Source organism: Zingiber officinale, chromosome 3A, assembly GCF_018446385.1.
Source record: "Zingiber officinale cultivar Zhangliang chromosome 3A, Zo_v1.1, whole genome shotgun sequence".
Lineage (NCBI taxonomy): Eukaryota > Viridiplantae > Streptophyta > Magnoliopsida > Zingiberales > Zingiberaceae > Zingiber > Zingiber officinale.
In genome coordinates, this window is record NC_055990.1 from 145,120,742 (window position 1) to 145,148,641 (window position 27,900).

Consider the following 27,900-nt stretch of genomic DNA (forward strand, 5'->3'; position numbering starts at 1 on the left):
TTAGTCCGTTCTCCCCACAAAATGGTTAACTAAATCAGCTTTACGGCGGCAGTGGGTCCTCCTTCTCCCGCCCTTGTGATTTGCTGGTGTGAATATGGGTATGTTCTATACGCGTAAATTCGTCTCTACCCGCCAAGCTGCAACCTGCCACGCGTATTGGCACAGATCAAAAGGAAATATGTTTCATTTTGCACCCCAAATATTTTTAATATATTCCTTGGAACTTTTTAAAAACGTACCTGTACAATTTAAAAACTCAGGTCTCTACCTTAACATCATAAATTTAACCTCATTGACTATTTCTATCATGATTGATCTGGTCCAACGGAAATTCTATCGATTATCAGGATAAATCAGGAAATATATATCGCCACCAATCCAGAAGGTCAGCATCTTTTAATTATGCTTTTTATTTGGAGATAAATTCTTAAAAATACGTTAGGTCGATGTCTAAATGATAATTTAAATATTATACCATGATATTATAGCTCCGGCATAAGAAAATACTATTATAGATAATTGAGATGATCAACCTTGTGATCAATTTTGATGATTAAGGTCTTAAAATTATTTATTTGAAAGTCTAATAGTTGGCAAGATCAGATGTTTATTTTTTTTAATAATTTAAGTGTCCGTTCATCTACTTTTCAAGATATTCGTCCAATTTTGATATATTAATAACTTCAATCTTATTATTTTATGAAAAAATCAGGATTTTTTTATAATTTTAATAAAATCTAAAAAATATTAGATTAACAGCCTTTTTCTTCCCCTACTGAAAATAATTTTAATTTTTTCGTAACTTTTATATTAAAAAAATATATAAGATACTCTTTAATTTCATATTTTATGATTAACAATACCACAAGGAAATTTTTTTTATAAATGTTTTAGATGATATATAAAAAATATATATTTTTTGATCTTTTATTAAAATGAAGTTTAATATTTGATATAAAAAAATAATTTTTAATAAAAAATTTATACTACAGCAACTTGATACATTCAAGTATTAATTAAAATTATCCAAATTTAATTAAAATTAATTAAAATACTCTTCGAAACCTGATCAACACTGTGAACATTTAAAATAATTTGGACCAAAATGATTACAACCTCATTAGACAAAAGCATTTTTGAAACATCGACGCTCCTTTTGTCTATTTTGGAAGAAAAAATTAAAATCGTGGGGGATTAAGAAACATGTCGATCAATCAACTGCTTAATGTACCTCAAGAAAGTCATAGCCAAGTTTTTTGGCAACTGGAGACCGAGACAACTCGGACGACAACACACGGTTTGACTCGGTCGGCGGCATCCCCCGACAAGTTAATATACTTCACATCACAAAAATGAATCGGCGTCATGGACAACGAGTTGACTTGACAGTTGGTCCAACGCAGAAAACCCTAAATTTTTTTAAGTCAAGTGAAATTTAATTAATTAGCTAATCAATTATTACGTAGTTTATATGAGAGGACGGAAATATCTCCTATGGCGAAAGATTTTTTTTAATGAATAATGGATTTGAAAATATTAGTGGTCAAAAATGGACCTTTATATTTATTTTTTATTTATCCTGATAATTAATGAATAATTTTCATATAACTAAATAGTAGATGAGATCTTCTGTCTCACTTTTCTTATGTGCACGTGTCTCATTCATGATCAGATGAATCACGTCAGATCATGCATCCTTGAGATTTGACATAATTTGATATGATCCATCTGATTAGTGAATGAGACACGGATATACAAAAAAAAGTGAGACAGAGGATCCCATCTCGCCCGATAGATCATCCCAAAATTAATATACATGAAGATTTAAATACATGATGTCAACTAATAAATAATAGAACGAAATAAAAACTTCACAAAGATGTTTCCAGTGTTTTTTATTTTCACTTTGAATTTTTTTTTTCTTTTGGAATCCGTTTGATGCAACGTTTGATATAAACGATGATTAGGCTTATGGCGCCTCTTCATGTCCGTCCCAAGATAACAAAAGATAAATGACTATACCGCATGATATGTAAGGGAAACTAATTCTCTAAGGAAATGGATCTTAGATTATTCGAATCTTACTCTTTTAATATAATTCTATCATTTGAGTACTAATTCAATTATCTCCATAAAAATTTTTATTCTTGAATCCATTGGATAAAAAGTCTATTATGCTTGTCCCCGTGTCCTTGTCAGTCCGCTCCGTCAATCCGCTCCAAGATCATCATGAGAGAGTAAATCATAGTGAAATAAGATGGATGAATGGATGAGTTGTAGATACCGAAATTTATGCCCTATCAGTCATAGAATTCTGACATTTACTCATGGGATAAATCTACCCTCTACTAAGTATTTCAGCTAAGCCCGGTGGGGTTCCCACCCGGTTGACTGATTAAGTGAAAAAATATAATGTCTCACGAGAGAAGTAAGAAGTTTCAAAGCATCCAATAAATTCAATTTAAAAATAAATTAAAATAAATCTAATTTCATTATTTTAATGACAACATTAACAAAACACAACATGTATTAATAATTCCAATAAGATTTGGTCCCCGTGGTCCTGGTCAAATGGCGGCTGGGATTAATGAATACTAATTGGTACTCTTTTTTCTAATGGCCAATTAATGACTCTCTCCTCTTTCTAATGAACTGTTCTTGACTTTTCCAAGATTTCAAAGTTCAAAGGAATCAAATTGTCTTCTTTTAAGTTTTTTAAAAAGGTAAACAAAACCAAGTTGTCGATGTGAATTATGACGATGTTAATTGGTCGCTAATTAGGGAGAAGAAGATGATGAACCGATGGATTACGATTGTTTAAGTGTGATTGTTGAAGCTGAATGAATCGAGCGAGCTAGGTAAGTTTCGCTGACCCGACCGATTGAGAGTTCGGACGAGTGAACTAAACCGAGCAAATCTAAAGGTCAAACAAATCGAGTAGGGTGAGAAAACTAAGTATGTTGCACTAGTATAATCAAACAAACCGAATCAATTGTTCGGCCAAATATGCAATGTTTCATAGCAAGATCACCAATTGGCTGCACACTAATTCAGGTTCAAATTGAAGTTGTGAATTTTGAACTTTTGAGTCAGAAGAAGTAGAGTTCGGATTAGAGTTAACAATCAAAGACCCCGCGGGCAATTGAACCCAACCACCTCTCAATCTATCTTCCGGATGCGAGGTTGCCCTCTACCATAATAGGGGCTCTTGGCTTGCTCGCAAGGGAGTAGCCGAAGCCGTGGTCTGAAAAAGAAGATACAAGCAACTTGGCCCTTTCTCCTTCCTACCTCTTTCCTTTCTCTCCTCTCTTTTTCTTTCCTTTCCATACTCTTCCTCCCCCTTATCGCGTCCAACATAATCATGGCCTTAGTTATCGATCAATTACGCTAACTCAATCTTCACTCCCTAAATATCAACAACTAGTACTAAGAACACACTGATCACTTTGAACAGCTATAGCATCTATATCAAACGTCTATACTTCACCATCAAACTAGTCTTGTTGATCGGCCTTACCGAAAAAAAGATGCAATATTACAATGGAATTGATATAGAGACGGTTGCTATCACAATTATGAGAATGTTGTAGTGCAAGACAGAACTGTAAACTAGAATGATATAACTTTGTTGTATTTGTCTCATTCATATTTCTCACGTCAACCATGAATTCAACATTTAAAGAATGATTAGATTCACTAACAAAATTTATATATAGGCACAAATTTCATATCAAACTTATTCAATGAAAAAGAAAGAACTTGTATTTGACAATACATATGACTGGGAAAGGCGATTAGAACATACCACTGCAAAACTAAGCTCCAAGGAGTCTCCGTATCTAGTTCGGTGTTGAATTGTAATGTTTAGTACATATTCGAGCTTCCGAATCAAGTTTTCTCCTTGCTGCTATTGTATCTCTCACAAAGTCCGTTGCCGTGTGTGCTAAATTCCAAGTGTAAACAAACATTTCCTCCCTGATGTTACTTCAGTGATGAGCTAAATTCTTGTACTCCGTCCAGCTATTTAGTCTATCAGTTAGGATATCTTTGTCTTTATCAGATTCCTCGTCTCTTGGTTCTTCAATCAAACCACAATTTGGATGATGTAGAAGGGATGACAAGAATATGTGTATCCACAATATCAATATGAGACTGACCTTATGAAGGATATCTAACTTTTAAGAGATACTCAAACTCCAAACACATTCACGACCTTTGCATACATTCGAACCAGAGTCTGATCATGTCGACCAAGGAATTAAGCTGATTGTATCCTCCCACATCTTCTTTCAATCCTTTCACATCCATTAACTTTCTTACTTCAACAACTTCATTCCAAAAGGCAGCATTGTTTCAAGTAAATACTCGAAAACTTTATCTTTTGACCGAACAGGCATCCAAACACATTCAAACTGAATCGTAACCATTTCGTAGGCTGAAGGAATCAACCTGACTGTGCCCCACATCTTTCTTCAATCCCTTCACTTTCATTAATTCTCTTACTTCACCAATCTCATTCCACAAGCCAGCAGAGGCATACAAGTTAGACCACTCCACATGAATCCCTGCATTGTAAGGATCGAATTCCAGAGCCATCTTAGCAGCAATCTTCCCTATCTCGACGTTCCCGGAGTTTCTGCAAGCACTAAGCAAAGCACCCCAAACACTGGCATTCAAATTACCACCACCAGATTTATTTTCCATCATCATCATCTCATTGGCAAACTTCCATGCCATCTCCAAATTCCCTGCTTTGCAAAGCATATCAATCACACATCCATAATGCTCAGCTCCAGGAACCATACCGTGCACCCGCAAGATCGAATTGAAAAAGTTGAGACCCTTGATCACATTACCCGAGTGACTACAAGCTGAAAGAACAGCCAACAAAGCAATCTTATCGGGTTCGATCCCTTCAAGTAGCATTTTCTCGTATGTTTCTACAACCTCAGCAAACTTCCCATTCCGGCCGTAAGCATTGAGCATCGAAGTCCATAGCACGACGTCCTTGCGTGTTACATGTGCAGCCATATCGAACACCGAGTGAGCCTTGGCTACAAGGCCGCACCGTGCATACATTTCCACCAAGGAGCAAATGAGGACAGCGTTCTCGGTGAAGGCACTCCTGCGGAGAAGGTATGCGTGCGTTTGCAAGCCCAATGGGGCGGCCGGCGCCTCGGAGCAAATCTGCAAAACGGCGGACACGGTGAAGCCGTCGGGCTCCAGTGAGAGCTCGCGCATTCTGCGGAAGAGGCGGAAGCCCTCCGTCCAGCGCCGGCTCTCGACGTATCCGCCGAGGAGGGAATTGGCGCAGACCGTGTTTCTGTGAGGCATTTCGTCGAACACCTGGGAGGCATCCTCCACGGCGAGCGATCGGGCGTAGCAATCGATCAGAGCGCCGCAGACGAAGACGCTGGAGAGACAGCCGGAGGTGAGCCCGCGGGCGTGGATCTGACGGGCGAGGTCCGGGGAGGCGACGGTGAGGGCGGAGCAGAGGGAGTAGGAATCGGAGGGAAGGCCCAGGCTGTTGAGGATTGCGAAGGAGAGTAGCGCCGAGGAGCGAAAGCCGTGGCGGGCGAAGGCGGCAAGGAGAGAGTTCCAGCGGGAAGCGTCGGCGGGGTGGCGGAGGAGGAGGAGGAGTTTGGGGTGAACGGCGGCGTGGGGGAGGAGGTGGGTTCGGAGTAGGCGACCGTGGAGGGCCTTAGCGGCGGCGCCGCCGGCGGAGATCCGGGTTGCTGGTTGGATTTGCATCAAAATTACAAAGATGTCTCGAATCGAATCTTTTGATAAATTTGCGAGGGGCTCATAGATATTACACCTTTATAGATTTCACCCCCAAAATTTCTTATTTTCTCATTACCCCTTTTTTGGTTTAATGCGCAACCCAATTTCTTACCAGAATTTCAATTGCCTATCATTCTGGACCCACTTGAGAGCCTGTCTCTGAAGCAGACGTCAAGTATCTACAGTGTAAATTCTCCGTTCTCGCAACTTTTACGGACTTCGATGTTCTGTTTCTTCTTTTGCCAGCTTCGTATTTCTCTTCGGAAAATAGCGAGAGTGTCTTCCTGTTTTTTCGATCATTTATTTTGCTATCTTCTTTTGCCATCTTCGTAGTTCTTAGGGGAGAAGAAGGTAGAGGGGGGCAAAAACGTTTTTTGATCAGTTTTTTTTAAATGTTTATTCAGTTCTTAGGGTAGAAGAAGAGGGAGGGACAAGGGTTCTAGATAGGGTTTTGTACGAGGTGAAGGAAGAAGAAAACAGTAGAAGCAGCGGAGGAGAAGGTTGAAGTCATGTCTTTAGGCTACGCCGAGAAGCTCTCCTACCGGGAGGACATCGGCACTGTGGGCATGTCGGAGATCTTCGACCCTTCCGACATCCTCCATCAAAAGGTATTCTTGCTTTCCCTGTCCTCCTTTTTGTCTCCTAAAATTGCTGCTCGTGTTGATTTATCCATTATTGTAATTTTAGCAATAGGAAAAAGAGAGAGAGAGAAAAATGTGAATGTGCTGTAATGTGCTGCTTTGAGAAGCAAAATAAGACCCATTACGGATGCTTCTTTTGTTTTTTGTTCATTCTCTTGCCATCATCATCAAGCAGTATCTATTCCAATTATTTGACATCAGTTACACAAATTCAGCTTTCTATTGAGCTTTTTGAAAGACTATCACTATTCAAATTGATCATAGTTTTTTTAATTATATTTGCTCTAGATGCAAACAATAGTAGATCAATTTAAAATAAATCAGTCCAATGGTTCCTAGTCCAAACACTGCCTATGACAATTAACTCCGCCATGGCTGATCCCAAGCCCGGATAAAGGAGGAGAGTTACGCTAGGTTAGGTTGTCAGCCAATGCCAAAGAAAGACAAATGTTATGTATAGATTCATCAAACTATTGTTATTAATAGTTCAGAGACCGCGTATTGTTGGCCATATAAAAGAGATTCCGAGCCACTTGTTTCATTAATTTTATTTAAACTTTTTGATTCCTTTACAATTGCTCCCTCTTTGTAAGTAATCAACTGCATCACTTTATAGCTTTTACACCTATTTTTCACGTTGTCTCTACTTGTTTTTCTTAGCTTATCATCTATTAATGCTACACATTATTGCATTGAGATTATAATTGTTTCTTTTTTACATTTATTTTATGGAAAAATGTTTTTTAAATTATTTTGGTTTCCTGTAGATTGAAGAGCTTGCCTTGATGATAAAAGAGGTAAGAAAATGAGGGTGTAACTCAAATCTTTAAGATTTTTGAGTCTCATCTTTTTCTTAAACAGAACATCTATTATGGCAGAGCAAACATTTAGTGGCATTCACAGGAGCTGGGATTTCTACTTCAAGTGGCATTCCTGATTTTCGAGGACCTAAGGGCGTTTGGACTCTTCAGGTAATGTCATCTCAATTATACCAATGTACACTCGCTGACTAGCACCTTCTCTTTCTCTTTTACGACTTATTTCTGTTATTTGAATAATTCCTAGTGGTTTACTAGAAGTTTTTTTTTGTTAATCAATAGAGAATTTTGGCTGCAGATGAGTTTGAGATCAGAACTGAGCTTGTCTCATTCAATTATATCTCTAAAAAGCACTGTTCCTTATTTCTTTTCATTTTGCCCCCATTTTTACATCATGAAGAAGTGAAAGGTCTTACTGTCAATAGAGGAGCCTGTGCATAGACATTGTGCATTTCATTCACTTTCTGATACAAACACATTTGGAATTCGAAAAATTGTTATTGTGTATCAAGGTTTGAAATCTTGTTTCCAACCGGGGTTTCGGTTTCTGGTCAAAAAGAGATGTGTTGGTACCATGCTCACAATGCCAACTCACGGTGCTGAAGACACCTTAAAAGGAATTGGATAAGAGGAGGAAAAAGAAAGCCCTAACCTTATTGTGTAGTTGTCGCAAAGCTCGCGACAATGTCATCAAAGGCCTGTGCATTTGTGGCTGTCGTTATAACAGTGGAAACCTCTTGTCGCATTGCCTCGAATAATGGAAGCCTCAGCTTTCTCTCAAACAATGGAAGTTTTGAACGACTTCATCATCTTGGACCAAAAAAGCCTCAAGCTATTTTGTCATCTCAAATAGCTTGATGAAGCTTAACTGTCACATTCTGAAGGATTCAAGATGCCACTTTGAGAGAAGGGAAACAATGATGAGGGGTTTCTGGTCCAAGCCTTGATCGAGCATGTACCACGTGCCACTCAACGGGTGGAAAGAGATGTTTCACCCATACCGACTAGCATAGAACGGGACTTAAATCCTTGCGTGCATTCTTGTTACAATAATTATTTTCATAGTGCATGAATCTAGTTAATTTTACTAGAATGCCATATTTAACCAATTCTGTAAGGGTTATGTTTGTTGGATAATCTATCAATTTCAGTAATGCTAGGAGTATAATGAGTTGCTGGCTAAATAGGCTGTGTATTCAAAACCTCGTGCATCCACATTTGCCTTATTTGTACAATAACTTGTTTTTTCGTCTATAATATAGTGGTTCAAGGTGAAGTATTCCTTTTTCCCTTTTGGTACTTCTTTGTTTTCAACTTAATGGGTCATTCTGTTACCTCTAGTTTATAGTGACATCACATTTTTCACTGTGTTCATGTGACTTTTCCACAGATCCAGAGTCATTTTTCTGATCCAATTACAAAGATTTTCTTATGGATAAAGTAACATAAGAGGTCTGTCTTGTTAGAGCGGTGAATGATGAATTTTCCAGTTATTGTCAGACACTGGAAGCTGATTACACTAGCTAGTACTGAACTTTGTGGACTCATTCTTAGCACGCTTCAATTCTTTTGATCAGTGCAATCTATGCAGATGCATTTGCTACCACAATTCCATTAGCAACTGCTATGTATAATTAACTAATTCTTTCATCTCATGTCCAGCGTGCTGGCAAGGGGTTGCCTGAAGCATCACTTCCTTTTGATCGTGCAATGCCAAGTTTGACTCATATGGCTTTAGTTGAATTGGAGAAGGCTGGTATCCTTAAGTTTGTTATCAGCCAGGTAATTGGAATCTTCTTGTTCATACCTTGATATCTCGAACAAAAATCATTATTGTTTTGTATGCGAGGGAATTGATTTTACATTCTGAAAATCACATGCAACAAAAATAAAAATTGACAATAGGAGAGATTGGAGCTTTCTCATCTGGAACTATGGATGTTCATTTCAAATAAACAAGAGTTATTTAATTGACTAATCGTTTTGTTTTTTTGTGTACTATTGTAGTTGACTGAATAACCACTTGTCCCAAAAGCCTGAATTATTAAACAAGAGGCCAATCTATATATTTATATTCTTAATACTCTCCCTTTATGTGTGGATCAGTATACTAGACTTGATTGGAGATAAATTAATGGGATAATATTACCACTTATTCCAAAAGCGCGAGTTATGAGGAAAGAGATAAATCAATATATTTCTATTCTTCATATGAATTGTACATGTGGTTGTCATTTCTTCCATCATCGTCTGAGCCATTTCCAGCCATTTCCTACTAATGTCATTTGCAATCACTAAGTTCATATAAGACTGACAAGCAAAATGCTAATGCTCACTGACACCAACAACTTAAATATATGATGGCTCCTAAATTTCTAGCATAGGCACGACTAAATAGAAAAATAGAAAAATCAGAAGATAAAAAATTCTCTATGGTTATGCTATTTATGGTGTTAGACTTCTGCAATGCCTTCAGATCCATTACACCAGTTAAATTGGTTAAACTAGCTGATCTGTATGGTTCCAAGACATTGGTAATACCTTGTACAGCCAATAGAGGAGTTACTTTTTATTTGCATTGGCAAGCCCTAAATTCCTCTCTGTATAGGATATTTAGTTATAAGATCCTTTAACTATTTACAATTTGCATCTAAGTATTCATTTAGACTTACATATATAATAGCATAAAATAAATACAATTTTGGCCCAAAGTGGCACTCATCAATGTTGAAACTGTTTTAAGTCTATGCCAGGAAGTTCTTTTCTTGTTTTGTTTTTTGAGGTATTATGTTCACATACCATATCCAATGTCACTGAGATTAAGAAGGTCCTCTAGAATGAAACCTACTTGTGCTTAAAGCAGGCTGTTGAAAGGGCTGTTGCAGATTGCAGGGTCTCCATTTTGCCCACCTTACCCATGAATAAGGCAATTAAATGAGTTGGAAATTGATTCTCTGGTTAAGCCTCTCATGCATAACACCATCTTGGCTATTTTCCTAGGTTTCTCTATGCTCATTTATTGTTCTTCAATTCAGGGTATTGCAGTTTTTCCTATGTTTCAAGTGCGTGCTTTTGATTTCGACTTCTAATATTAACACACCATGTTGTAACTTTTTTGCTAGAATGTAGATAGTCTTCATCTGCGATCAGGAATTCCTAGAAAAAAGTTAGCTGAATTGCATGGAAATTCCTTTCGGGAAGTTTGCCCTTCTTGTGAAACTGAGTATGCTTTCACCACCATCCTTATTTCTTTTATAAGCTATTTCTTTGCTCCTGATTTTGTCACTTTTTTAACCAGTACGAACACAGTGTTTTCCACTAAGATTCACAATATCTTGCTCGTCTTATGTAAAAATGTATAATTTTCTCATTCAATATAGATTGTAAACCCTTCTAGGTATGTACGGGATTTTGAAGTTGAAACCATTGGGATGAAAGAGACATCAAGGCGTTGTTCTGATACAAACTGTGGTGCAAAGCTTAGGGATAGTGTTCTTGATTGGGAGGTGATAAGCTGTTACATTGTCTGGTTGTTTGAATATTGCTAAAATTTCTACTTCTTGCAAGTGCATGCTATATTAGAGCTAGTACTTCTTGAATGTGCAATTTCTGTAGTTTATTTCTTCATTGCTCACAAATATACTTTGATATATGTACGGACATCTATCGTATAGCTTTTTTATGCTGCTTCTTAAAAAAAAAGTACGTTATAGCAACCAACATCCTCAAACAATTTGTATAGCCATTCTTTTTAAATAAAAATGACACATAGGCTTGCTCATTTGTTCCAGTCATGTGCTGATGTATCCTCATTTAATATGTAAGAAGAACAATTCATGTATCCCATATGATTGCTTGTCTGTTTCATTATCGTTCAAATGCTAATGTTTCTGGTATCTTTTTCATGAGAAGTTTGTTTTCACGCCTCTCACAACCTGCAGGATGCTTTGCCCCCTAAAGAGGTGAATGCTGCTGAGAATCACTGCAAAACTGCTGACCTTGTATTGTGTTTAGGGACTAGGTAATCTTTTGCTCTGCGAGCATCTGGAAGATCATAAATTATGATAAAAAGTACTTATGCTGCGACACTTGCTAATATCGTGTTTTCCTAACTTCAAAAAATGTTTGTTTGTTTTTTTGCTTATTCTTTACAATGTTAATGAAGAAAGAAAGAATTTCCATACATATAGGGAGAGCTTCAGAGTTTTATGTTTTGAATTACACTACTAATTTCTAAAGATTGTGTACTTTTTTTTTTTCAATAATGTTGTAGTTAAGCTTTCTGATTGCTATGTTGTTCCACGTAGTTTGCAGATAACACCCGCTTGCAACTTACCTTTGAAATGCATTCGAAACAATGGAAAGATTGTGATTGTAAATCTTCAGGTATCAAAGTATCTAGTCATGGTAGGATATATATTCTCATTTTGCTCTATCCACATTGTTGTTAATATTTGAGTGTTATAACATCTAAATGATGTTATAAACTAATGTGGATAAGTGTAATAAAAGCTACACATTAACAATGTTGAATTCTTTGATTGTTGTTAATGAGCACATTTTATATAAAAAAAAATTCAAAAATTAAGAAAATAAATTTTGAATAAAATAATAAAAAACAATAAATAGATAGTGGGACACACAAATAATTAATATTAATGTTAAAATGAATGTGAGTGTGTGTTAAGAAAAGAAAGTATTAATATAATAGGTACGTGGTATGCTATTTGAAGAGGTGACGTATATTAATGTTCAAACCAATGCGGATGCTTTGCATAAAAATGGCATTAATGCAGAATAAGGATGTTTTTCCTGGTCAACTTAATCATATTTCATGCAGAAATGAATGACATACTAATAAGCATATATATAAATCAATTATCAATGAAGATAGAACGGGATATGTAACTTCATACCACTCTAAGATAATAAATAGAAACTATTTTATTTCTAAGACATAAATGAATTGATTAATTAGCAGAAAATGAAAGATGTAATTTTTTCAAGAACATTGTTGAACTGAACCTGCAAAATGTTCTTTTGATATGAAGGAAACAATGACAGGCTATCCAGTTCCCTAACCATTATCATCCATTGCATACTTCCTCCAAAGTGTTTTTTCTTTTTTCACCTTTTACTCTTCACAATACATGGATATAAAGGAAAAATTACATAGATTATAGGTCATTTAACAATACATTATTTTGTTAAGTTCTCAATAGACTTAAATAACTTACACTTCTAAGCTATTAGGTTAGCAATTTTTTAATCATTTTATAGACACACACTTGTGATTCTAACACTATAGACAATGCGAAATTGTTGCATATGACATGATTGTATCAAAACATTTTCTTCATCGCAGTGATACCACATGTATCCTACTTCTCAAGTTTTGGCCTGTAGCATTTGAAGGACATTTCTACCATATGATATTAATATCCTATAGCCTTATATTCATGCTCTGTATTAAACAAAGCGCCTCCAAATGATTAGCAAGTGCAGAATTAGTAACCAAATAAGACTTGTTAAAACTTAATTAGACTCTACATGTATGTTATGAAGGTTTAATTATGATTTATTGGGAATAAAGTAGTGTTTATTGCTGAACCAAATAGTTTAAAGGTTTGATTTAGTGATTTCAATTTAATTTCAGTTTGGGCTTGGAACAAACTCAAATCAGATTTAAAATGGACTTATTGGTTTGGACCAAGGTGAACTGAACCGAATGTATCCAGCTGATTGGGTTAGAATAAAGTGTAGGTTGGTTGAATTGTTAAAATCACCTTTCTCCTAATGTTTCCATCGGATCACATGCCCTTCATCTCGCTCTAGGGTCGGCGATGAGGGCCGCTCGGTCTTAGCGAAATCACCTTTGCTTCATTCTATCGGATCACATGAGCACCACCTCTCTCTCCCATTAGGTGTAACATCAGAGCTACCTTCTTCTTCGTCTGCAAGTTACCGTCACCCACTCTGCTCACAATTGCATTGACTTCCTCCCCTGTCCCAGTGCCACTGCCCACCTCAATCTCTCCCTATCCTCTTCCTCACTCTCATGATGTTGCTCAACGGGCAGCTTATTCAACTACGCGTTGCCTGGCTACCACCGCCAGAGGCATCACATAATCATAGTTGTGTCACCAATTGTAGTTGTTTCCTCTTGTATTGATCAAGCTATCTAAGTTAGTTGTTTACCCATTCACATGGCCTTACTGACACAAAATGATTTCATATGTTATAGAACACAAGATTAGTTGATGAACACTCGTCTCGCCTAAGTGTGCTCAGCTTTTTGAACACCAGAAACAAGCTTTTCAAAAAGATGAAAAGCTAGCATTAGAGATGCTCGAAGTGCAAGATTTTTAACACCCTTCTCGCTTTCTAAGTTCTCCCTTAGCATCAACGGTGCTCCAATTCTCGAGCCCCCTGACTTTCATTCTCTCAAGCTTGCATTTATATAAATCGAGTTAATGGGGCGAATTGATCCGATTCACCCATGTCGTTCAAACATTTAAGTAACAAGAGAAAGAAGAGTGACTCACCCAGCGCCCTAACTGAGAAGATGGAAGCAAAAGAAGAGGCAGCAAAGTGGACAACGGTGAGGTTAAAACTCCATCTCCTCCGTTGCATTCTGTGCTATGGCCATCTCACCCCACCTATCTATCAGGTTAAGATCTTCTTCCTGAGTTCAATTGTTATCAATATCTTACCTTATGTAGTTGATCTTTTGTTGTCTCAGTGTCAAAATGGACATTAACTTTTTATTATCTCGGTTTGAAAAAGGATTCGTAATTACATGTTGTAAATGCCAGAAGAGCTCCTCCTCAATGACAGGATTTAACTGAAACCATCCTCTAGAACAGATGATAGAGTCTTTATCCATCTCGTGTTCTCATTCTACCCACGGATGTAACAAATATGTTCCTTACCTCGAGGATTCAATAACAAACCATAAGGAGTAGCTATGCACCTCGCCCTTGCTTTGTCAAGGAATGCATGTTCAAAGCACCATATGGAGCCCTTGTACGACACCTCACAACCGAGCACCACTTCATGATTCACAACTTCAACTATGATGTTCCGCTACGAGTCTCCATGGGCTTAGCTGAGCCATTGCTAGAACTCAAAGAAAGTGACGATGGCGTCAACTTCGTGCTGCTTAGTACTTTCGATAAATGTTCAGACCATAGCAACTTCTTAGTTGTGTTTTGTAGTCAATCTCGTCGTTCCAAGAAGTTGTTTAGCAAGGTAACATTGTTGGACGAGGGAATGGAGCTTCGGCTTAAGGTTCTCGTCAAACAATGGGAAAGATTTTTTTCCAAACAAGTCTTTCTTTTCATTCCGGGTGCCTTCTATGGTCAAGATGGAAAACTCGACTCATATGTATGTCGAGGTATAATCCTTTCTGCATTTTGCTCATTGGAGAAAAAGGTAATTTCGCTCACCCAAGCGAGCAGTATTGTCGGCCCCACAGCAAGATACAGACATGTAAATCATGGGGGTATTTTGTCCTAGCGCAAAGGTCATTTGCATGGGAAAGTCACGCACCCGACGAGATATTTTGCACCCACAGGAAATTGACCCCAAGATCTATTAGAGCAAACATCCATACAGCTTATTCAACTACGCGTTGTCTGACTGCCACTACCAAAGGCATCACACAATCATAGTTGTGTCATCGACTATACTTGCTTCATCTAGTATTGATCAAGTTATGTAAGTTAGTTGTTACCCAGCCAAATGACCTTACTGACACAAAATGATTTCAAAAGTTGTAGGCAACAAGATTAGTTGATGAACACCCTTCTCGTTTAAAAGCGTGCTCAGCTTTTTAAACACCAGAAACGAGGTTTTCAAAAAGCTAACATTAGAGATATAAGTATTCAGCTTATCAACACCCTTCTTGCCTTCTAAGTGCTCCTTTAGCATCTAGGGTGCTCCATCTCTCGAGTCCCTTGATCTTCATTCTCTCTAACTTGCATCTATATAAATCCAGTTAATGGTTTGAATTGATCTGCTCCACTCATGCCAGTTAAATATTTAAGCAACAAGAGAAAGAATAGCGACTCATTCAGTGCCCTAACTGAAAAGATGAAAGGAAAAGAAGCGGCAAGTGGACAACGGTGTGGTTGAAACTCCATATCCTCTATTGAACTCTACGCGACGACCGTCTCACCCCACCTGTCTACTAGGTTCGGCCCCCCTTCCCGAGTTCAATCGTTATCAATAACCCTTACCTTATGTAATTGATCTTTTGTTGTCTTGGTATCAAAATGGATATTAATTTTTTGCGGTCTAAGTTTGAAAAATGATTCGTCAGTACATGCTGTAAATGTTAGAAGATTTCCTCAGGATTGATCTGAAACCATGTTCTAGAACAGGTGATAAAGTCTTTATCCATCTCCTGTTCTCATTCTACCCACGGATGCAATAAATATGTTCCTCACCTCAAGAATTCAATTGCAAACAATGAGGAGGATTGCAGCGATACGCCTCGCCTTTTCTTCGTTAAGGAATGCGCGCTCAAAGCACCAAATGGAGCCCTAGTACTACACCTCACGGCGAATCACCACTTCACGATTCACAACTTTAACTATGAAGTCTCGCTACGAGTCTTCATGGGTCTAACTGGGCCATTGCTATACTTAAAGCAAGTGACGACAACCTCTGCTTCGTGTTGTTTAATACTTTCGATAAATGTTCAGGCCATATTAACTTCTAAGTGGTGTGCTGCAGTCAATCTCGTCCTTCCAATAAGTTGTTTTGAAAGCTTAGCGAGATCGGACGAGGGAATGGAGTTTCGGCTTAAGGCTCCCGTCGAACAATGAAAAGGATTATTTTTCAAACAAGTCTTTCTTGTGGTTCCATGAAATAATCCTTTTCATTGTTGGACAGGAGCCTTAAGCCGAAGCTCCATTCCCTCGTCCGATCTCGCTACTAGCTTTCGAAACAACTTCTTGGAAGGACGAGATTGACTGCAGCACACCACTTAAAAGTTAATATGGCCTGAACATTTATCGAAAGTATTAAACAACACGAAGCAGACGTCGTCACTTGCTTTAAGTATAGCAATGGCCCAGTTAGACCCATGGAGACTCGTAGCGAGACTTCATAGTTAAAGTTGTGAATCGTGAAGTGGTGATTTGCCGTGAGGTGTAGTACTAGGGCTCCATTTGGTGCTTTGAGCGCGCATTCCTTAACGAAGAAAAGGCGAGGCGTATCGTTGCAATCCTCCTCATTGTTTACAATTGAATTCTTGAGGTGAGGAACATATTTATTGCATCCGTGGGTAGAATGAGAACAGGAGATGGATAAAGACTTTATCACCTGTTCTAGAACATGGTTTCAGATCAATCCTAAGGAGATCTTCTAACATTTACAGCATGTAATGACAAATCATTTTTCAAACTTAGACCACAAAATGTTAATATCCATTTTGATACCGAGACAGCAAAAGATCAACTACATAATGTAAGGGGTTGTTGATAATGATTGAAAGGGGGGGCCTAACCTGGTAGATAGGTGAGGTGAGACGGTCGTCGCATAGAGTTCAATAGAGGATATGGAGTTTCAACCACACCGTTGTCCACTCTGCTATCGCTTCTTTTCCTTCCATCTTCTCAGTTAGGGCACTGAATGAGTCGCTATTCTTTCTCTTGTTGCTTAAATGTTTGATTAGCAAGAGTGGCTCAGATCAGTTCACCCCATTAACTGGATTTATATAGATGCAAGTTAGAGAGAATGAAGATTAGGGACTCGAGAGATGGAGCACCCTAGATGCTAAGGGAGCACTTAGAAGGTGAGAAGGGTGTTGATAAGTTGAATGCTTATGTATGTCTAATGTCAGCTTTTTGAAAACCTCGTTTCTGGTGTTTAAAAAGCTGAGCACACTTTTAGACAAGAAGGGTGTTCATCAACTAATCTTGTTACCTACAACTTTTGAAATCATTTTGTGTCAGTAAGACCATTTGACTGGGTAACAACTAACTTACATAACTTGATCAATACTAGATGAAGCAAGTATGGTCTATGACACAACTATGATTGTGTGATGCCTTTGGTAGTGGCAGTTAGACAATGTGTAGTTGAATAAGCTGTATGGATGTTTGCTCAAATAGATCTTAGGGTCAATTTCCAGCGGGTGCAAAATATTTCGTTGGGTGCGTGACTTTCCCATGCAAATGATCGTTGCACTAGGACAAAATACCCTCATGATTTACCTGTCTGTATCTTGCTGTGGGGCCGACAATACTGCTCGCTTGGGTGAGCGAAATTACCTTCTTCTCCAATGAGCAAAATGCAGAAAGTATTATAGCTCGACATACATATGAGTCGAGTTTTCCATCTTGATCGTAGAAGGTACCCGGAATGAAAAGAAAGACTTGTTTGGAAAAAAATCTTTTCCATTGTTTGATGAGAACCTTAAGCTGAAGCTCCATTCCCTCATCCGACATCGTTACCAGCTTGCTAAACAACTTCTTGGAACGATGAGATTGACTACAAAACACAACTAAGAAGTTGTTATGGTCTGAACATTTATCGAAAGTATTAAGCAGCACGAAGTTGACGCCATCGTTACTTTCTTTGAGTTCTAGCAATGGCTCCGCCGGGCCCATGGAAACTCGTAGCGGAACATCATAGTTGAAGTTGTGAATCATAAAGTGGTGCTCGGTTGTGTGGTGTTGTACGAGGGCTCCATTTGGTGCTTTGAACATGCATTCCTTGACAAAGCAAGGGCAAGGTGCATAGCTACAATCCTCCTTGTGGTTTGTTATTGAATCCTCAATGTAAGGAACATATTTGTTTCATCCGTGGTAGAATGAGAACATGAGATGGATAAAGACTCTATCATCTGTTCTAAAGTATGGTTTCGGTTAAATCCTGCCATTGAGGAGGAGCTCTTCTGGCATTTACAACATGTAATTACGAATCCTTTTTCAAACCGAGACAATAAAAAGTTAATGTCCATTTTGACACTGAGACAACAAAAGATCAACTACATAAGGTAAGATGTTATTGATAACGATTGAACTCAGGAAGAAGATCTTAACCTGGTAGATAGGTGGGGTGAGATGGCCATAACACAGAATGCAATGGAGGATCTGGAGTTTTAACCTCACCGTCGTCCACTTTGCTGCCTCTCTTCTTTTGCTTCCATCTTCTCAGTTAGGGCGTTGGGCGAGTCACTCTTCTTTCTCTTGTTACTTAAATGTTTGAACGACATGGGTGAATTGGATCAATTTCTTGATTTATATAAATGCAAGCTTGAGAGAATGAAAGTTAGGGGGCTCGAGAGTTGGAGGACCATTGATGCTAAGGGAGAATTTAGAAAGCGAGAAGGGTGTTAAAAATCTTGCACTTCGGGCATCTCTAATGCTAGTTTTCATCTTTTTTGAAAAGCTTGTTTCTAGTGTTCAAAAAGCTGAGCACACTTAGGCGAGAAGAATGTTCATCAACCAATCTTGTGTTCTATAACATTTGAAATCATTTTGTGTCAATAAGGCTATGTGACTGGATAGATAGCTTGATCAATACAATAGGAAACAACTACAGTTGGTGACACAACTATGATTGTGTGATGCCTCTGGCGGTGGTAGCCAGACAACGCATAGTTGAATAAGCTGCCCGTTGAGCAACATCATGAGAGTGAGGAAGAGGATAGGGAGAGATTGAGGTGGGCAGCGACACTTGGACAGAAGTCAATGCAATTGTGAGCAGAGTGGGTGGCGGTAACTTGCAGACGAGGAAGAAGATAGCTCTGATGTTACACCTAATGGGAGGGAGAGGTGGTGCTCATGTGATCCGATAGAATGAAGCAAAGGTGATTTCGCTAAGACCGAGCGCCCCTCATCGTCTGCCCTAGAGCGAGATGAAGGACATGTGATCCGATGGAAGCATTAGGAGAAAGGTGATTTTAACAATTCAACCAACCTACACTTTATTATAACCCAATCAGCTGGATCCGTTCAGTTCACCTTGGTCCAAACCAATAAGTCCATTTTAAACCTGATTTGAGTTTGTTCTAAGTCCAAACTGAAATTAAATTGAAATAACTAAATCAAACCTTTAAACTATTTGGTTCAGTAATAAACACTACTTTATTTCCAATAAATCATAATTAAACCTTCATAACATATATGTAGAGTCTAATTAAGTTTTAACAAGTCTTATTTGGTTACTAATTCTGCACTTGCTAATCATTTGGAGGTGCTTTGTTTAATACAGAGCATGAATATAAGGCTATAGGATATTATTATCATATGGTAGAAATGTCCTTGAAATGCTACAAGCCAAAATTTGAGAAGTAGGATACATGTGGTATCACTACGATGAAGAAAATGTTCGTGTAATATGCAACAATTTCGCAGTGTCTATAGTGTTAGAATCACAAGTGTGTGTTTATAAAATGATTAAAAAATTGCTAACCTAATAGCTTAGAAGTGTAAGTTATATAAGTGTATTGAGAACTTAATAAAATAATGTATTGTTAAATGACCTATAATCTATGTAATTTTTTCCTTTATATCCGTGTATTGTGAAAAGTAAAAGGTGAAAAAAGAAAAAACACTTAGGAGGAAGTATGCAATGAATGATAATGGTTAGGGAACTGAATAGCATGTCATTGTTTCCTTCATATCAAAAGAACATTTTGCAGGTTCAGTTCAACACTGTTCTTAAAAAAAATTACATCTTTCATTTTCTGCTAATTAATCAATTCATTTATCCCGTTGTATCTTAGAGTGGTACATGAAGTTACATATCCCGTTGTATCTTCATTGATAATTGATTTATATATATGCTTATTATTTTGTCATTTCTGCATGAAATATGACTAAGTTGATAAGGAAAAACATCCTTATTCTGCATAATTAAATGTTGACATTTTTTATGTAGGGCATTCACATTGGTTTGAACGTTAATATACCTTACCTCTTCAAATACCATACCACGTACCCATTATGTTAATAACTTTCTTTTATTAACACACACTCACATTCATTTTAACATTAATATTAATTATTTGTGTGCCCCACTATCTATTTATTGATTTTTATTATTTTATTCAAAATTTATTTTCTTAATTTTTGAATTTTTTTAATATAAAGTATGTTCATTAACAACAATCAAAGAATTAAACGTTGTTAATGTGTAGGTGTTATAACACTTATTCACATTAGTTTGTAATACCATTTAGATGTTATAACAACTTCATATTAATTGCAGATAATTGCTATCACATATGTCAAGTTAATTGATTTTTCCTTAAAATTAGTTGAGAGACACAATAGGGATTTAGCTGGAAGTGATATGAAACTTGGAGCATCGTGCCACTACCAATCATCTAAGATTTGGTTTTAAAAAAGAACACCTGTTCAACCTTGACAAACAAAAGTCTTTTGGATTTCTGTACGAATAATAAAAATACATGCAAGATGAACAGTTTGAATCTTGTGCTCTTGGAAGGCAATAATAATCTTATGCTGTAGTGGATGAACCACAAAAGTCAATACTATGATCTGGATCATGGATTTTTTGATTGTTCTACCAACTTGCAACAATCTCTCTTGAAGTTCGTTTCAGTTTGAGAGATGAAAATTGTAGGTGAAACTTTGCAAGATCTGCCTTATGCTGCTTTAAAATACAAAGATAGAGATATCGAGGTACAAGGTAATGCAGAATGATAGTGGCTGAGTGGAAGATCCATGCCTTAACCTGTTGATACTTTGTTTGAAGAAAACTTGAGATTTAAACCTGAGATCTAAATGCTTTACCGAAGAAATCTAAGCTGTGATATAAACAATAAAAATCTAACATATCTGAAGATACTTAATTCCAGTTCTTGCCTACAGATAGTTATCTCCTATAAATCTCTTCACATTTGTAGCTAGAAGCAGAGATTGAGAGTAAACTTCTATTTTGAAATTGAAATTATTGTGCAAAATGAATTCTGGTTTTTGTCCTTTTATCGGTTTTCAACAATTAAATTATGTTTTCTAGTTGGAAACCTTATGCATTCAAAGTAAGAAATAAAATAAGTTGATGAATATCCTCGGTTCAATTATTACTTATTCTTCTGCTTCTGTTATCCCGATTTTGGGTACTAATGAGTCTCATCTTTCCTTTTTTCGCATCTGACTTTTGACAGCCAACTCCGAAGGATAAAAAGGCTAGTCTGGTGATTCATGGGCTTGTGGATAAGGTGGTTTCTTTTTTCTCTACTTTTGCTCACTACCTTCTGGGATTATCCATGGTTTATTACCATTGTATCTTTTTGAAAATTGACTTGTGGATAAGGTGGTTTCTTTTTTTCTACCTTTTTTTTTTTTTTTCTACTTTTGCTCATTACCTTCTGGGATTATCTATGCTTTATGACCATTGTATCTTTTGAAAATTGACTTATGATAAGTAAAATGTTTCGGTGCTGCTTTTGTTTTACAGTTAACTCCCCATAAAGGATGGTTTTAACTCATGTTAGGGATTATTCTTAAAATTTCGGCCTTAGAAATGTGAATCGTCCATGGACACAATTTTCAATATCAATGTAGAAAAGTGAAAAACCTTACCTCTAACACTTCTCAGACACCAAAAAACTATCCTCAGAAGAAATCCTTTCTCTACAAGTTTCTTGGTCTCCCACAACTTCAAACACACCCCTTTTTCTGCAAAATGCTCCTTTGGTGAGATATTTGTAGCCCTACCAGTTACCGTAAAAAACATGCTGAAAATCATCCAAAAATCCTAAAATAAGATTTATTTGTGCTTGAGCTATAGTTGCTATTGGGTCCGTATATGTTAGCGAACTCAACATGATATTGGTTACATTTTTGCTGAGCAAGATCAATTGTAATTGTTTGTTCTAGTCTTAAAACACTAATGCTGAATGCCATCCTAAAGAACTATCACACTCAATTTGATCATTACACTTCGCTCTATGTTTCCATAGATTTATGCACATTCAGTTTCTACTTTCTTCCACTGTACACTTCTTCTGTTAACTTAGCAGCATTTGGCTTCAATCTTACAGTAGCTTGGCTTATGGGTCTGTCTACTTTAACTCCGCAAATTCTACTATACTTTGAATTTTCTATCCTACCATAATGCTAATCACGGTGTGAATTATAACAGGTCATTGCAGGTGTCATGCTCTTTCTTAATCTGCGAATTCCTCCATATATCCGCATCGACTTTGTTCAGCTTGATCTGTCTCATTCGCCAAAAAGTAAGATTCAAGTGTATTCTTTCTCTGGTCGCAAGAAAGTTCCTACTAGGCCAGAGTAATATATACTCTGTCGATATAAAATGATTGTTCAACTTTTTGCTCTTTGATACTTCAGAGAACACTTACGTCAAATGGACAATGAGGATTATGAGCATACATGGACCTAGAGCTCCATTACCTTTTCTCAAGTCAGTTGAGGTAGAAACATAGTCATATCTAGTCGATTCTCATTCCTCTCAAGTCCTATTATTTGTATATTGATCATCTAGTTTACTTATTTGTTATTGATAAATCAACCAAAGTTTGTGTGATTCAAATATCACAAGTCTGTCTCTTCCTATTTTTATCACTTTGGAACTTTGAAGATTTCTGTTCTGAATAGAACTTAATCAAACTTTAGAAATAGTTATTGTAGGTTATCCTCGAAGGCTTAGGTACTGGGTGGAAGATCCTTAGTGTAGAAGTAGGCACGCTGACAGATATCAGGAGTCTTTTAATAGTAGACTGGTTGATACAAATATTTTTGAAATATCTTTTCATGTTGATCGACATGGGTTAAATATTTCATTCTGAAGCATCGACCAACAATAAACAGGTTGGGACTGAAGGATCGAAAAGGAATGATAGAGGGGGGAGGGATGAATATTGCTCGTTTAAAACTCTTTCTTTTCTCGTATTGATTCGTAAAACGAATATCAAAGCAGCAGCGGAATATAAAACAAGAGACTCAAGTGGTTACTTGGTTCGGAGCTTAGGTCGACTCCTACTCCAAGACCCGCGTCCTTGATCGCACCGTTGGACAATTCACTATAACTCTTCTTTCTGAAATCTTCGAAAAGAAGCAATTCGTACAAATGAAGTATAACATAGTAACAACCTACTATCTTATATGAGATTAAGTACAGTGCAAGCTAAATGTACATACACCGAAAGAGTAGCGATGAAGATCATCGGCACTTGGTTGGAGCAGTAGCTTGCTTGATGATGAGTAGCAGAGCAGTAGCACAAACAGAGACTTAGCACAGAGATGAACCGAAAACTTCGTTACTGCCTTGCCTCAGACCTTGAGCTCCCTTTTTATAAGCATGGTTCAGTTGACTGATAAACCCTTCGGTCGATTGATCCGTTCGATCGATCGATCCTCCTATCAGTTGACTAAACCCTGTGCTTTGCTTCTTCGTTGAGATCCGATCTTCGCGCATTTATGAGCTTTAATGGTTCGGTCGACCGATCACCTTATTCGGTCGACCGAATAGTGTAGTTTCCCCGTTCGCCAAGATACGCCATTAAACATTCATTAATGTAGTGATCGTTCGGTTGACCGATCTCCGAGTTCGGTCGACCGATCAACCTGACTTCCTTCTTTGTTTCGGCTCGATCTGATCTTTGCCATGTCATCACGGTTCGGTCGACTGATCCTGGGTTTGGTCGATCGATCAGGTTTTGATCGAACTCTGCTTTGTTCTGCTCTGATCTGATCTCTGGTGTAAGTCGATTTGGTTCGGTCGACCGATATCTTGGTTCGGTCGACCGATCAGGCCGATTCCTGTAAAACATAGTTAAACAAAATATGTTCCTGCAAAACAAAGGTTAGCATAGTATAGTATTATGCATGAGTAGTAAATTAAATGACAGTAACACTATCTTGATCTCAACTTGGAAACCTTCTGGTTTCTTTAGTTGGATTAGCAACCTAGAGTTTGTTCCTTTCCGGAACACGCCCTCACTGTTGCTCTTCTCCAGTTGTTTACCTCAACCTACCTACTAAACATGGTCCTCCAGACCTTTGGACTTTCTTTACTAAGTGTCTGATCCCTGATCCACTAATGTCTTTTCTTGTAATACTACATTAGCCAACAGCAATAATAGTAATACATAACACTATGGTAAAATTAAACTTAGATTTATCATTAGTCAACAGTAATAATAGTAATACATAACACTATGGTAAAACTAAACTTAGATTTATCAAGATCCACTGGTCCGGTCGACCGCGGTTCACTCCTTCAAAACTTCCCGTTACCTAAGGTTACCTCCCCCTAGAATTTTCTCTATCTGGCTTCACTCACCAGAACCTAGAGTTACCTCACTCTAGGGTTTTCTCCACCTGACTTCACTCACTAGGACTTAAGGTTACCTTCCCCTAAGATTTTATCCACATAGCTTCACTCACCAGGACCTAAGATTACCTCCCCCTAGGGTTTTCTCCACCTGACTTCACTCATCAAGACTCAGCATTGGATCGGCCCATCAGGGATTCGATATCGGGTTGTCCAGACCTTTCGAATCCTTTTACCTAACTTCCATGATCTATCGAGATTTCCCTTGCCTAGTCGAAACTAGGACTTCCCTTGCTTAACCATAGTTAGGACTGGTCCGGTCGACCGCGGTTCACTCGTTCAAAACTTCCCGTTACCTAAGGTTACCTCCCCCTAGAATTATCTCCATCTGGCTTCACTCACCAGAACCTAGAGTTACCTCGCTCTAGGGTTTTCTCCACCTGACTTCACTCACTAGGACTTAAAGTTACCTTCTCCAAAGATTTTCTCCACATAGCTTCACTCACTAGGACCTAAGATTACCTCCCCCTAGGGTTTTCTCCACCTGGCTTCACTCACCAAGACTCAGCATTGGATCGGCCCATCAAGGATTCGATATCGAGTTGTCTAGAACTTTCGAATCCTTTTACCTGGCTTCCATGATCTATCGAGATTTCCCTTGCCTAGCCGAAACTAGGACTTCCCTTGCTTAACCGTAGTTAGGACTAGTCACTTGGTTGACTTCTCACCCTTGCCTAGCCGCGACTAGGACTTCCCTTGTTCAAGCTCTATTAAACATATTTGTCGGACATTAAAACTTTGGAGGTCAATTGCACCAACAGTGACAAACAACTGAAACCGTCTCATTCTGGTTGGTCACTGAAACCGTCTCTTCACAAGACAGCAAACATAAGATAGGAAGGCAAATCTCGGCAATGCCAATCTAAGTTGTGTATCAGTTTCCAGCTCTCTAATTGGGTATTTGTCGGAAGACCGTGCCCTCTAATTGCGGGTCCTGATTGGAAGACTGAAAATTTACAAAATCCTCATTAGTTGTTGGGAAATATGCTTCGAACGATCAGCTGTTTTATGGCATTCTTTAGATAGGTAACTTGTTTACTGCAAGTAATAGGTAGCCTAGTTAACTTAGAAATCATAATTCCTAAAATATTCATTTTTATTCTCTTTTTGCCGGCAGATATCCTTTCCCGAGAGACCAGAATTAAAAGCCACCTTCCTAAATAAGCAGCCATTTCGTCTGAAAAGGTGCTGTTTTGCAAGTCAATTTAGCGGGCAAGTCCAACTATAAGGACTCCCTTTATGTTGTCTTCTGCTTTCCCTAAGATATGTTCAGTCTCTGCAGGGAGACGGTGAGAAAAAAGCCGTTGAAGATGCTGCTGATGTTCCACCTCAGTGATGGTTGTAGCTTTCTGTACGCATCCATGGAATGGCCAATTGATTTCCAGGTGAGGATCATTCAATGACTAGTTCCATTTTCTTGCTGCTAAACCGAATTAAGGAGTTACTTTTGCAAACAAAATATCTTCTGGTCCTAATACTTCGAAAAGTTGCATTTAAAGTTTGAGATTTAAGCTCTAAACTAGTTTTTGAATCATGCATCGCTTCTGAAATAGATGGTGAAGAAGGATAAAGTAATCACGAAACTATCAAAAAAATCTCTTTAATTGCATTTTTTTTCTTCTTCTGTTTGAAATAATAATCACCGAGCGCATAAATTCGTATTGGAGATCTGTTGATGATTATAAGTACCTCGACTGCTAAGTATGATTTGATAACGATAAACACATAGAGTGTAACTTCTCCATGTATTGTGATTACTATTTTCTTTTAGTTCGATAAAAAGATCGGTTTACCTCATTACTCAACCTTACAGGTTAAGAAAGGAAGCTTCGTTAACGACAAGGAGGAGGTAGTCAGCAGTCTCAAGAGCACGGTCGAAGAGGGATCTCAGTACGGGCAACATGCCCTTTTAGAAGGGAAGTTCCTTCCGAGGTCTGAAGCCATGGTCGTGGCCATTGCGACGAGCATTTGTAGGTACGAAGCCTCCAAAGAAGAGAGCAGTGGACGACCGGAGACGAAGCCTGATGACTCATTTCCTTTGATCAAAAGGCACAGTGAAGCCACCGCGAATGGCATCATGGCCACCGAGAAGCGATTCAAGAGCTCCTAATTACCCCCTCCTAGATGACAATGGGCCTTCTTGTTTATCAGCGATATGGATAGATGTGTGTAACTTTAGAAAGTAGTCTGCCGATCGACTAGTGTGGCTCCATTTGGAAGGACACTTGCGGTTAGGGAAATCCTCCCCTAGACTTGGCCAACCTTTTCGATGCGCTGAAAACTATCAGCAGAACGATACGATACCCGATGGGCTGGGTGGATTTTGTATGCACCACCACCTAGTTTCTATCTACTACCAATATCGGTAGGGAAGTGTCGAATAACTTAACGTAGAATGTTTGATTATTTTGTAAATTTTATATCGTGTAATTTATCAAAAATAGGCCCTTATAGTTTCATCTTCTATCAGAATGTATTTAATTTTTTTTTAGAAAATTTTAGGTTTATTATTTTAAAAGTGGGTGATTTTTTCCCATTATATTTTAATTTCAATAATATATATGAAAAATTGTCAAAACCAATAGATTATTAAGAATATTTCAAATTTTTATTATTTTCAAATGGCAAAGAAAATAAAAAATAAAATGTTTAAATATAATTTAAAACAAGTCTTACATATAGATATAGAAAAACAAAGGGTCTTCCAATTAGATCATAATATCAAAAATAAAAATAATTTAATAGTGCGTAGTAGTTACAAATTGAATATATTGAAAACTAAAATTTTATTTTAGAGAAAAATATCAAACTAATAGAGGCAAACAATTCAAATAACAAAAAAAAAAATGGTAACAGTTAGTAAATTAGTAAAAATTTATTTATGTTGCAACATTGAATTTAATTAATATTTTGCATAGATATAGCTTCCTAGGAGGTTGCGGTTGATACATTATTTACTTTAATATATCTTTGGTCAATTGTTAGTGAGTCTAAAATATCATTGGTTGTCTAATTTTTTCATAGAAAGGATTATCATGTTAAGATAAAAAATATTTCTATAATTTATTTATCTATATTTTATCATAGAGTTAATATTATTAAATTATTTAGGATGTGCGATATGCTCCAATATTTTGCATAGATAAGTAAGCATCTATAAACTTTATAGGGAAATAAACTGAATGATACAAACTTCTATTTATAGTTAACTTTGCTACAGATAATAATATTGGAAGAAACAAATAAATAAAAGGTTGTCTCTATTTTTTTTTCAAATCGACAAAATGATACATTACTTTAATTTTTTATCAAAA

The 27,900-nt window shown here is 37.4% G+C and overlaps 2 protein-coding genes across 3 annotated transcripts; one reads left to right on the forward strand and one right to left on the reverse strand.

The window, feature by feature from the left end:
• Nucleotides 1-4,407: 4,407 nt before the first annotated feature.
• On the reverse strand, nucleotides 4,408-5,751 carry LOC122050746 (putative pentatricopeptide repeat-containing protein At3g15130). The gene has a single exon (XM_042611628.1). The coding sequence runs from the start codon at nucleotides 5,749-5,751 to the stop codon at nucleotides 4,408-4,410; it is 1,344 nt and encodes a 447-aa protein (XP_042467562.1).
• Nucleotides 5,752-5,993: 242 nt separating this feature from the next.
• Nucleotides 5,994-27,050, forward strand: LOC122052639 (NAD-dependent protein deacetylase SRT1-like). 2 transcript variants are annotated; one of them, XM_042614258.1, is made up of 14 exons: nucleotides 5,994-6,392; nucleotides 7,193-7,222; nucleotides 7,304-7,396; nucleotides 8,906-9,025; nucleotides 10,366-10,466; nucleotides 10,641-10,749; nucleotides 11,185-11,264; nucleotides 11,551-11,650; nucleotides 21,393-21,446; nucleotides 22,373-22,466; nucleotides 22,582-22,664; nucleotides 25,704-25,771; nucleotides 25,869-25,971; nucleotides 26,400-27,050. In XM_042614258.1, the coding sequence occupies exons 1-14, from the start codon at nucleotides 6,294-6,296 to the stop codon at nucleotides 26,694-26,696; spliced, it is 1,431 nt and encodes a 476-aa protein (XP_042470192.1). In that variant the 5' UTR covers nucleotides 5,994-6,293; the 3' UTR covers nucleotides 26,697-27,050. The 2 variants fall into 2 exon arrangements, with proteins under 2 accessions (XP_042470192.1, XP_042470193.1); XM_042614259.1 differs by having other exon boundaries at nucleotides 11,551-11,629.
• The last annotated feature ends 850 nt before the right edge of the window (nucleotides 27,051-27,900 follow it).

Excerpts from the sequence above, each read along its gene's own strand:
- LOC122050746 (XM_042611628.1), bottom strand. The coding sequence starts at position 5,751 with ATGCAAATCCAACCAGCAACCCGGATCTCCGCCGGCGGCGCCGCCGCT.
- LOC122052639 (XM_042614258.1), top strand. The coding sequence starts at position 6,294 with ATGTCTTTAGGCTACGCCGAGAAGCTCTCCTACCGGGAGGACATCGGC. Across the intron at positions 6,393-7,192 it reads CCGACATCCTCCATCAAAAG|ATTGAAGAGCTTGCCTTGAT; the intron begins GTATTCTTGCTT and ends GGTTTCCTGTAG. Across the intron at positions 10,750-11,184 it reads ATAGTGTTCTTGATTGGGAG|GATGCTTTGCCCCCTAAAGA; the intron begins GTGATAAGCTGT and ends CACAACCTGCAG.